Here is an 11,730-nt window from a genome sequence, read left to right as displayed (position 1 = left end):
GAGCCCGTGCTCCGCAACAAAGAGTAGCCCCCACTCGCCCCAACTAGAGAAAGCCTGCACAGCACAACAACGAAGACCCAATGCAGCCAAAAATAAATTAAAAATAAAAAAAAGGTTAAAATGGTAAATGTTATGTATATGTTACAACAGTTTAAAAAAAAGGTCTTTAAAGGGATGAGAGAAGGAACAGGATCTGTGAAGCAAGGATAGACTTTTGTGGAAACACAGTAGGTTTGAAAGTAACAGAGATGCAAAAATAAAAAATATAGTTATTAAATTGGAAAAACAGTAATCTCGATGCACAGGCTAAGACACAGCTGGGGAAAATCGCTTGGAGCACAGGACAAAAAAGAGATGAGAAATACGAGTGGGAATGAGGAGACACAGAGGACAAAGAAAGAAGCTCCAAGCTGGGTCTGGCAGGAGTCCCGAAGAGGAGACTGAAAAGGACGAGGAGATGACGGCTGAGCGTCTTGAGAACTGATGGAAGCCGAGTCCCTGAAGTGAACAAGCTCACTGCACTGCCGGGGCGAGAGCGTCCGATGGTGCACGGAGGAATCATGAGAAATGTCTATCCAGCTGGCAGTGAGCTGCTCTGGAAGACTTTCTCTGTCTCTCTAGTGAGGGGCTTGCCCTTCCAGCTCTCCAGTTTGCAACTCGAAGGGATGTTTGAAGTGGGAGGCAGATATGAAGCAATCTTTATCAGGAGATGATGCAGTCATTACAAAGAGAGGAGACTAGGCACCGGGAATTTGTATTATCTCATTCGATCAACTGCAGCAATCATGAGGCAGCGTCATAAGAACCATCATAATTATAAGCAGCATCATAAGAACCATCTCACACGTGTGAAAATGGAGGCTCAGAAAATGGAAGTAAATCACTCAAGGTCACATAGGTGGTAAGTGCAGAGGTGGGATTTGACTCAGGCCTAATCCAAAGCCACTGGACTCACTCATGAGCGCCAGAGTGAGCAGCTGGGGGCAGGGTGGGGAGATCAGAGAAACCACCATCACCCCTGGCCTGTGTGCGTCAGAGCTGTCACTGAGAAATGACTGCTTGACGGGCAGCGCAGGGCAGGGCTCAGCCTTCAGGCCACTGGGAGAAAATGTTGGAACAGCCCCTTTTCCTGCTGTCACCACCTCCTCTTCCCTAGGCCACCTCCCAGGTAGACACGGCCCCTCCTCGCTCATCCGAGGAGGCAGAAACAGGAGTCTGAACAGTTTTAATATCTCAAGAGGCCTAGTGGATAAGGCTGTTAAGTCTTCTTTGCACCTCAGACCTTTGGGTGTTGAATGCTGCTGCTCTCACGCTGCCCACAGCTCTGACAGGCAGCAGGAACCTATGTCATTCATAAAGATAGGAAAGGGGTGATGTGACAGTGACCTTCGTCTAGCAAACAGTTTTTGAAACATCAGGCTGGGGAGGGGGGTAATTACAGAAGTCTTTGGTGGTAGAAGGCTTGGAACTATTTAGAGGCTATGTTTATAGATTCCATTGTTCTAAGTAATCATAAACTTCCACCCTCTTGCAAATCCAAAATACCTCAACTCCACGTCATGCCCCATGGAACAGGCCTGTACAATTAAGTCTATGTACAACATACACACACAGACACACACACACAATCACAGACACATACACACACACACACACACACAATGGCAGCTGGAGACTGGGGGGCTGGGCAAAAGCTGTGGACTAAAGGATGTTGGGGGACAGATACTAGGGGCTGGGCCAAGTCATCAGCAAAACCGAGAAGAGGCTCAAGGCCGAGGGTCTCCACAGAGGCGGCCAGGCTTTGGACAGTTTCTAGGTTTGGCATTTAAATATCTAAAAAAATAGGTCTAGTCATGTTAACTGGAAAAAAGGTTATACAACTGTAAATACAGTGTGACTCCACTTAAAATATGTGCTGAGAAAAAAAGGCTGGAAAGATATACACCAAATGTCAACAGTGCTTATCTCTGTGTTGACATAAAGGGCTTTTATTTTCTTTATACTATTCTGTGTTTTCTAGATTTTCTACAATAAACATGTAGATAAGAGATTTTTAAATGTCTCTCAAAATGATACTCCCTCAAACCCATAATGGCCTTCCAAGGAAGGCTCAGGGTGAGGGCATGTGCTGGGGGGATGGGCAGGGGTGTCCCCTAGCAGTCAGTCCCTGCGTGGGCACCAGCTACTGCCTAGCTGGGGTGACGGGTCCTGACCCCGGGCCCTGTGGGCAATACTCTGGTGGCTCTGTCCACTGTTTCGAGTGGAAATGGAACTGGGGCAGGCAGGCGCCTGAGGTGACGCCGGGGTCAGCTGGCCAGTTCTACAGCCTCAGCATGCAAGGCGCCCTCCCGAGGGAACCAGAGGGCAGCCCGGAGCCTTCCATCTGGGGGACTTAGCCATTTATGGAACAGCTGGGGCAGGGCTCCAGAAGCCCAGAATGTCTGCTTCCTCTTTGCTGCCCAGAGCCCTCCTGAGTTGGTGTCCAGGCCTGGCAGGGGCTGCCTGCCATGGCAGGACAGGGGCCAGCTGCCCCGGCTGAAGGGGAGACTGGGATGGGCGCTGGGGGGTGCTGGGGCCAGAGCTCTGGGTATTTTCCAGCCTCTTCTTGGAGGAGGATGAAGACCCCCGAGAAGTGACCCCTTGACTGTCAGAAGGTGAGAGAGCTTCCCCTGTCCCTGGCTTCCCTGTGAGGGACATGGACACAGATGGGGAGGGCAGGACCTTTAATTGAATTCAGAGAGAGATGGGGAGGGGGTTCCATGTTAGGTGGCCTGGTCCCCAGGGGCCAGGGGGCCAAGGTGGTTCATGGTCCAGAGCACTGGAGGAGGGGGGAGGAGGGGCGGGAGGGGCGGGAGGGGGAGGGGGAGGGAGGGGGAGGGGGAGGAGGGGCGGGAGGGGGAGGGGGAGGGAGGGGGGAGGGGGAGGAGGGGCGGGAGGGGGAGGAAGGGCGGGAGGGGGAGGAAGGGCGGGAGGGGGAGGAAGGGCGGGAGGAGGGGCGGGAGGGGGGAGGAGGGCTGGGGTGAGCCTTGAGAGCAGTGGCGGGTTGTCAGCCCATCCCCGGGCCTTCCTGGTCCCTGGGTCTCCCGGTGGCGCATTCCCCGGCAGGCCCGCCCAGCCCTCATCTCAGGAGTGTCTGAGCTCCACCTCGGAGCCAAACTGGGACGCGCTGTGGGGGTGGTGGAGGCTGTGGTGGCGGATGCTGAAGAGCCGGTAGGCGAGGCCCAGGGTGGCCACCAGCAGGGCGACGCCCAGGAAGAGCAGCACCCACTGGCCCACGCGGGCCTGCTGCTCCTCCAGGTTCAGGCCCAGGAAGCTGACACGGCCGGAGCCCGGGAAGGAGGCTTCCGAGCGAGCTGGGAAGGGAGGAAGGAGAGCGGGCGCTGGGCCGGTCCCGGGCCACGGGCTGGCTTCCCACCCGCCCCCGCCCGGAGGTCGGCCTCCCACCTGCCTGAACCTGGGGGGGCCTGGCCCTGCGCAAGCCCCAGGGCGGCCTGGGGCCGAGGGGGGTGGGTGGCGGTACCTGAGTTTGGCATCCAGTTGTACTGCGGCCAGCCCAGCTTCTCCCCGTGCCGCGTGTTCTCGGTCACGAGCCAGTCCAGCAGCGGCTTGAAGTAGGTCATCATGGCAGCGGCCGACATCTTGGGCTGGCCCGTGATGAGCCGCATGGCTTCGGGCCACGGCCGACTGAAGCCCAGCTTCATGGCGTCGCTGGGGGAGCCCCGGGAAGGGGACCGAGTCAGAGGGACAGGCCTCGGGGCTCCCTGCCCGTCTGCCCCAGCCTCGTACGGGTTCTCTCTGTACCCCACCTCCCCGCGCCAGCTTCCCTCGGCCTGAGAGGCCCGCGCAGGGCAGGTCGGGGGCGGGCTGGGGGAGGGGCTCCTCAGGCCCTGGGAAGTAGGTCAGAGGGTGGACAGCAGGCAGGGGGACACCAGAGGAGACTCACGCCAGGCGCTTCCCGGCCTCCTGGGACTGGTAGATGTCGCACTTGTGCAGGGGGCCCTTGTGGCCCGCCGCCTGACACAGCGCCTCGTGGAACTGGAACTGGATGACGAAGCTGACGAAATACCTGCGGGAGGACAGGCGAGGCCTGGGACCAGGGCGGAGGGGCGGCACCTCCCGCCCACGCCCACGCGGCTGCCTGCACTTCTCAGCAGGGCCTACTCTGAGCGCCTCTGGGCGTCCCTCGTGGGCGAGGAGGGGCAGGGGCACTGGCAGAGCCCTTCACGGACGGACGTGGCAGGCTGCTCTGGACGCAGCGAGGTCTCCGTCCCTGGGCTACGTGCATGGAGAGGCCGGGTGTTGCCCAAGGGGTCACCTCTCTGACGAGGCAGGGAGGCCAGCCCGAAGGACCTCCTTTATCCCAAATTTGGCAGCAGGAATTCCCTGCAGAAGTCTGCCGGTCCAGGTGGGGGTCGCCTCTCCGAGCCTGGGGAGGTTGTGAATGTCCTGAACCAGCAGGGCAGGCCTCCCGCTTTGAAGGCTGGGCACAAGCCGTGTGTCACTGACTTTCCTGGCATTTCCTAAAGTGCTTCGCCAAGGCTGCTGGTCAGAATTTGGAGTGCATCCCCTCTGCGCACCCCCGCCTAGAGAATTATCTGTGCTAAGCTCGGAAGCTAACCATCACATGGGCCTGGCTTCTGTGTGAAAGTGAGTGCCAGCTTGGCAGCTCAGAAATCCTTCGGGAAGGCGGGCGGAGGCCCTCCCTGCGGGTCATCCTGGCACACTGGCCGGGTCAGGCCTGTGCTGCGCCCTTGAGTCTCCTTGGCTCCCTGCCCACCTATGCTCTCTGGAGCATCTGAGCAGGCTTTCTCTTTCTTTCTGGACTCGGGGACAGAATTCACCCACCCTATGCTTACTTATTAGGTCTTGACTATGTGCTGACGTTGTGCCAGGTGCTGGGGTGGAGGACTGGGCACAGTGGGCATAAGCCCTCCCTCACTGCCTTCCGGGGAGCAAAGGAGGCAAGGGCTGGGGTGCCCTCTACGTCCTGCCTCACGGGTGGCCTGGGCTACTTGCAGCCCAGGGGCCCCCAGCCCTCTACCCTGAGGTGTCCCCAGATCCCTACCTCTGGGAAGGGCTCCAGATCCTCTAATCACCCTTCCTAGTCCCCAGCAAGTGCTCCCCTGCAGCACATGGAGGGAAAGGGGCTGCGCTGGGTGCATTCACGCTATGGCTGCATGACTCACAACGCGGCTATGTTTCTGTATTCCATTTAAGACAGTGACTTAGGGACTTCCCTGGTGGTGCAGTGGTTAAGAATCCGCCTGCCATTGCAGGGGACATGGGTTTGAGCCCTGGTCTGGGAAGATCCCACATGCCGCGGAGCAACTAAGCCCGTGCGCCACAGCTACTAAGCCTGCGAGCCACAACTACTGAGCCCATGTGCCACAACCACTGAAGCCCGTGCGCCTAGAGGCCATGCTCTGCAGCAAGGGAAGCCACCGCAATGAGAAGCCCGTGTACCGCAACTAGAGAAAGCCCGCGCGCAGCAACAAAAACCCAACCTAACCAAAAATAAATAAATTTTTTAAAAGAGAAAAAAAAAGTCAGTAACTTAATAATGGTGGGTTATGGCCACCAGTTCCCAAACATGCTATGTATTCGACAGTGTGATAAGAAGTTAGCTCTTGCAATGATCCTGTGAAATAGGATTCCACAGCTGAGGAAAATGATGCTTACAGAGACTGAGGAATTTACTCAAGGAAACAGAGTTGTGGAGACGAGATTTGAACCCAGTTCTGTCTGGGCCCCAGCCTATGACCCCATGCCCCTAATAATACAGACTCCCAATCTAGCTGGGTCTCTAATCCTAGTTCTAGTGGATAGAAGGTATTCCAGGTACAACTTAAGTTATATCAGAGGAAATACGTTCAGTATATAGTAAGGGAATCACAATCTTGTAAAAATAAAAAAACAGTGCTCAGGTCATGATCCGGCCGTGGGTCATGGTTAATGTTAACTAACAAAGGTCTTATAAGCATTAGCCAGTTATAGTGAAGTTTTTGTTTTCAGCTGTCAAGAGGGTGCGGGCTCTTGTCACATCACAAGAGTGAAACAACGGCCAGCCTTGGTCACAGGTGAGTGGCCCGGTCACAGGTGAGTGGCCCAGACACAGTGGGCCATGCAGCCGGGTGCCCAGGTCGCCCTGACGGTAGCTGCCGGGGGGCAGCAGCAAGGGCAGCCCGAACGCTGAGCGGAGGCGCTGCCCCTCACGGCACCCTCCTCCCTTTCCTGTTACCTGATATATGGCACGCTTGAAGGAATGTGGAACTTGGCCCCTGGGTCAAAGTCGCCTTGAGACCTGGCCACTGGGGGACAGAGGCCCTGGTACTTCAGCCTGTTGGGGAGGAAGACACATTAGAGGGAGGGTTTGGGAAGAATCAAGCCCGGAGAGTTGGTGTTTTCGATTTGAAGTATGGTGCCTGCACTGGGCGCTCCAGACTCCTGTGTGCTGTGCCTCTGCGCATCACGGCACTTACACACACACACACACCCCTAGACGCCACAGACGCAGACGCACCATGTGCACACGGATACAGGTGCAAACACCCCGCCACGGAGGCCCCCCCAGCCCACAGCAGCATTCCAGAACCTGAGGCTCCACCACTCCTGGTTGTAGTTCTCCTTGGTGATGCTTCCGTCAAACACCCTCCAGCGCCACTGGTCCACAAGATAGCTGAAGGGAACAAAGGCGATCTTGTCGAGCGCCATCTTCATCAGAAAGTTGATGTCCTCCTCTGCCAAGGGAAGGGGGCCCTGGCATCAGATCCAGGCCTGCCTCCTAGCAGTGGGGCTGTGATGGGCGCGATGGGGGGAGCGGGCGGGGCGAGCTGTACCTCTCTGGGTCCTGCGACCTGCCTCTTGGGATGGTATGGGTTTCATCCTCCCACTCTCCCTGCTGGTTGCCCCTCTTGTTCCCCACTGTTCTGTCCCAGCTCTGCCTGTGGGCTATGAAGTCTCCTCTCTCCGCCTCCCAGGCTTGCCCCTTCTTGGCCCCTCTGCCCACTAGGATCTCCCCGTTCCTCTCTCACCATAGCTGCCGTCCCCACTGCTCAGCAGGTTGATCTTGTGCAGGTGCTTGGGGGTAGACACTGAGAGGGCCAGCACATCCCCAATGGCCTCGTGAAAACCAGGGTTGGCACCCTCCCGGAAGGTCACCGGCAAGTCCTTGTACTGCATGAAATACTGTATGTGGCCCATTTCGTGGTGGGCCACCACCAGGTCCTCCATGTTCACAGTGGTGCACTGCTTGATCCTGGGAACACGGGGGTGGGGAGACGGTGTGGAAGGGGGCAGTGAGGATCCCTGGGGCAAAGGGACCTTCTGTCCTTACTGGATGCAGAGCGTACCCACAGGACTGCTTTATGCAAGGAACACAGCATTATGGGAAGGAAAGCCGAAAGGGGAAATAGAGGGAATCTGGGGGTTAGAAGCCCCGAACGTCTGGTCCTCCAGACTATTCCTCTGCCCCCAACTTCCCTGAACAACTGACTCCAGCCCACACAGCCGTGTGGCTTCCTAACTGTACGAAGTATGTGCTCTAGAGACATGGGGACCCTCGGTCACGGTCCGTGTAGGGCTTGGGTCATGTGAGTCATGTGGTTCCTCATTACGTGCTTTGTCTCTCCCAAGACTTAGGCTTCCTGAAGGAAACAACAGCGTCTGAGCTCTTCTGCATCCCTTGTGCCCAATGCCAGCAAGGATATTCATCCCAGGATTTCTCAGGGCCAGGACTAGAGGGACATCTGCTGAGCAGTCCAAGCCAGAGGCTGCATCACTTTCCATCTTCTGTGAGCCAAAGCAATTCTCCCTTGGATCTAACCAGAGCTCTTCAGCTCAGTTGACCCCCTTTGTCTGTCATTCTAGGGAAAGAGCTGCCCAGCACCCTGGTGACAATGAGGTTGGGAGCTGTCCACCTTCTGCTATGACTCCCCATACAAGGAAGATCCCCAAAGAGCCCTCACCCCCTTGATTCTGTCTGCGCCCAGCCCTACAGCTCTGGTCCTTGTGCCTTTGAAGGAAGGACCCAAGGCCAGGTGAGCCAGTGAAACTGGCTGCTTTGTTCCAGGATCTCTGTGCCCACTCTTCTCATAAGAGACACTTCATCAGCTGTGGCAGATCATCTCTGCCACTTCTCCCGAGAGGTGGAATCTTCTTTACCTTCTCTTGAAACTGGGTTGGCCTTGTGACTTGCTTTAGCCAATGAAATGTGGTAGAAGTGACCTGTCCCAATTTTAGACTTAGTCTTTAAGAGATCTGGCTACTTCTACTTTTGCTCTGGGGATGCCAGCCTCCAGGTAAAAAATAAAAAATCTGACCACCTAAGGCTGCCATACTGTGAGGAAGTCCAAGCTTTCCTGGAGAGAGATGTCCCACCAAACCCCAGCTGCTCCAGCCATGCCAGCCCAGGTGCCCAGCACGTGAGTGAAGGAGCCCAACGTGAACGTCCCTGCCCCAGCACGTGCCACACAGAGAAAAACTGAGGAACCGAACAGACAGCCGGAAGCACAGCCCCAGATAGACGGCCCCACTGAGCCACGCCAGCCCTCTCTAGCCCTGCGGAGCTCTCCACCACTGCAGAGCAGGACAAGCCATTTCCACTGTGCCTGAATTCTTGGCCCATAAAATCATGAGCGTAAGCAAATGGTTGTTTTACACCACTAGGTTTTGGGCTGGTTTGTTATGCAGCAGTAGGTAACTGAAACACTGTCCTCCAATGAAGACAGCTTCTGAGCCCATCAGTGGTGAGAGTGGATCTGTGCAAAGCCCCCACGTCCCCATGTGCCTCCGTGTTAAGGCACAGGCACTCAGGGAGAGGGCCAGCTGTACACAGGGGCCGCCTGAGAGGGAGGGAAGGCTGGCAGCTCACGTGGGGCTCACCCCCAGGACTGGGACCTTGAACGCTGGGCTGACAGAGCTGGTCAGCACTCGAGGAGACCCTGCCACAAGCCAGTGGCTAAGCTGCGGCCAGGCCCAACTCTCTTAACCCTCCGTCCCCTGTTCTGGCTGAGGAGACAGCAGCGGAGCCTGTACTTGACTCGTCTCCTTGTCCTCTGGGCTCAGGACCAGGTCCCCCTGGCCTGTAGCCCAGACATACCTGAAGTCCTTGCCGTTGAAGAAGTCCCAGGCGGAGGCGTGGCACACCACCTCCCGCCCATCGGTCGGCTTCTCCAGCATAGACTTGCTCCAGAACTCGGGGGGCACGGGCAGCAGCCCCAGGGAGGTGAAGAAACTGTCTGCTTCCTTAAACATCCTTTGGGGTGTCCAGCCCTGCAAGCAGAGGGAGCTCTGCCGAAGCTGGGGATTGTGGGGATGGACTGTGTGCCGCAGTGGGAGGGCCCTGGGAGAGGGCCAAGCTGGGAGTCTTGAATCAGAGGGCCCTCTCCCACCTGGGCAGGGTCCCCCTCCCCTGTGCCCTGGAGGAGCAGGGGTGCAAGGAGGGGGTCGGTGCGGACCTGCTTTATCATGGCCTCTGTGGCATCCATCCTGGGGGCTGAAGGGAAGGGTACTACCAAGTCATAGATGTTGGACCAGCTCTGTGCCCACATGTTCCCTGGAGGCGGGTAGAGGAAGAGATGGCGGAGAGAGGAGAGACAGGTGTTAGATCTTAGGCTCAGCACCGTCATGCAGGGGGAGGGAACACTGATCATAATCTGACCAGCCACTGCTCTGTCCCCTCCCTGTCGCCTGAGGTCAGTTTACAGGTCAGCTGGCAAGAACCACCCTCCTTTTGGAGAGGCTGATGCCTCTGCATTCACCACAAGAGTGGAGATAAGGAAGCTATTCAGAATGAGTGGAAAGGTGCAGAAATACATTTGGAGAGGCTCTGACAGCCAAAGGGGACTAAGCTTGAGCTGACATCAAGTGGAGCCTACAGTGCAAACCAGTGAGAGTCAGAGCGAGTGAGAAGCGAGAATGGGAGGGGGGAGCGAGCCTGGGCCTGGCTGCTCTGCTCGTCTTGGGGGCTCAGCTCTAAGCCCCAGCTCCCAGGGCCAGCCGGGCACCTGTTTTCCCTCCCGGGGTCTGTGTTTCTCCGCCATGGAGCTGATATTCTCTGGTCTCACAACAGAGGGACCAAAAATGGCTGGTCTCTTGGGCTGCAAAGACCCTCTAGGCTGAGCAGAGCTAGACCCAAAGCTGGACGGGGGGTGGTCTCCCTCTGATTTGTCAATGGTCCATGGCCCTGCCTGGCCTCTCTGTTCACAGTAAGAAGCACCCAGAAACGTGTTCCCGATGGCCCGACAGAGACAGGAACCCAGTAGCCTCTACTTTGCCGCAGTCCCCACCATCCCTTATTGTCCTCCACTGCCTGCTTCAAGTGTTCAGGGCATCTGAGTTTACAACCCCTGGAGAATGAGGCGCCCAAAGTTGAGGAGGATCTACACTCTCACAGCTCCCTTTGCCTGAATGTCATGTCTGCCTTTCTCTCCCCACGACTACTTTCTCCATCTGTCAGAACCTCTCATCTTTCAGGGCTCTGCTCACATGCCACCTCCTGGGGAGGCCTTCTCAGCTCCCACTCACGGCCCCCTCCTCTCCCTCATGCTGCCTGGAGCTGCGACGGGTGATGTGGTCTCCCCACGACAGGCCTATGAACTCCGCCCACTGCCCCATCCCTGATGACCTGTGTAACGTGGATCTGTAGCAAACGTGGCACCAAATGCAGGGAGGGGGCTCTTCTCCCCACCCCCAGCCCCGACCCCACTCCAGCCCTGGCAACATTCCCCAGCCTCAGGTGTCATCTGCAGACCTTTCCCAGTCTGCCCTCTGCCCTCTGGCCAGCCCTGGGCTGCCCCCTCCCTCATACTGTTGACTGTCTCACTTGCCCTCACCCAGCAGGTGGGCTGGGATGGGGCCCTCCAGGTTGATGAGCTCGGACCCGTAGAAGCGATACAGGGCCCGGCGCACGTAGGCGTGCAGGTTCAGGTAGAGCGGCTGCAGCTCCTGGAAGAGGTGCTCCAGCTCGTACTCCAGGAATGGCATCTCGTACATAGATCTCCAGGAGTCCCCTCCGTCCTTGTAGCCTGCAGAGGGGACACAGCCAGGCTCTCAACACCTGACCAACCCCTGAGCGCCCTGCCTCCTCCCCCCTCACCTCTTGGGTTTCAGAGGACCTTTCTGAGGGCCTCGCGGGGGGCTGGGACCCAACAGCCAGTGACACTGGCAGAGAGGACTCACCATTGAGCCTGGCAGCCTTGTTGCTGAGCTCCACATATTGGGGGAAATATGGGAGGATGGATCTCCCCACCTTGTCTCGCCAGCCCTTCCATGCCCACAGCAGTTCTTCATAGTTCCGGGATGTGGCCATCAGATGTGTCAGATCTAGGTGGGAGGGATTGGATGGCTTTAAGCCTCCAGCTCTTGGCTCACCTCCCACCTCCTTCAGAGGTGGAATAAAACTGGAAAGGGACTGCACAGGCAGCAAGTCGAGGGAACTTGGAGACAGGCTGGTGCCCTTTCCATGGGGCTTACAGGGCGCCAGGCCCGGGGCTCAGCGCTTCCCGTACACAATCTCAGGCAACTGCAGGGCTGCAACAGCCCTGTGAGGGATGCCCTCGACCCTCTTTCCACGCAAGCGGTTTGGTGACACGGCTGCGTTCCCCAGCCAGCAAGTGGCTGAGCTGGGGCACAAAGGGCCCAGACCCCAGAGCCGCTGCTCCCAACTCGTTCCCTGCCCACCACCTCCCCGGGAGAAATGGCTTGGAGGTCAAAAGACCCGAGTTCTTGTTC

At 57.4% G+C, this 11,730-nt stretch overlaps 1 protein-coding gene across 4 annotated transcripts in view; it reads right to left on the bottom strand.

Annotated features, from left to right (window-relative positions):
* Positions 1–1,981: 1,981 nt before the first annotated feature.
* ACE (angiotensin I converting enzyme) overlaps positions 1,982–11,730 on the bottom strand; it is a 38,955-nt gene continuing 29,206 nt past the window's right edge. For 2 of the 4 annotated variants that reach the window (XM_033847598.2, XM_073797510.1), the window contains 10 exons: positions 11,179–11,322; positions 10,833–11,024; positions 9,456–9,553; positions 9,098–9,270; positions 7,032–7,255; positions 6,593–6,737; positions 6,239–6,337; positions 3,944–4,066; positions 3,521–3,708; positions 1,982–3,353 (listed from right to left, as the gene is read on the bottom strand). In XM_033847598.2, coding sequence (XP_033703489.1) covers positions 3,124–3,353; positions 3,521–3,708; positions 3,944–4,066; positions 6,239–6,337; positions 6,593–6,737; positions 7,032–7,255; positions 9,098–9,270; positions 9,456–9,553; positions 10,833–11,024; positions 11,179–11,322 — 1,616 coding nt within the window. In that variant the 3' untranslated portion in view covers positions 1,982–3,123. Of the gene's footprint in view, positions 3,354–3,520; positions 3,709–3,943; positions 4,067–6,238; positions 6,338–6,592; positions 6,738–7,031; positions 7,256–9,097; positions 9,271–9,455; positions 9,554–10,832; positions 11,025–11,178; positions 11,323–11,730 lie in introns of those variants that run through there. The other 2 variants (XM_019944520.3, XR_012328571.1) reach the window with 2 other exon arrangements.

This window comes from Tursiops truncatus, chromosome 20 (genome assembly GCF_011762595.2).
Source record: "Tursiops truncatus isolate mTurTru1 chromosome 20, mTurTru1.mat.Y, whole genome shotgun sequence".
NCBI classification, from domain to species: domain Eukaryota; kingdom Metazoa; phylum Chordata; class Mammalia; order Artiodactyla; family Delphinidae; genus Tursiops; species Tursiops truncatus.
This window is presented reverse-complemented; position numbering and strand designations above follow the sequence as displayed.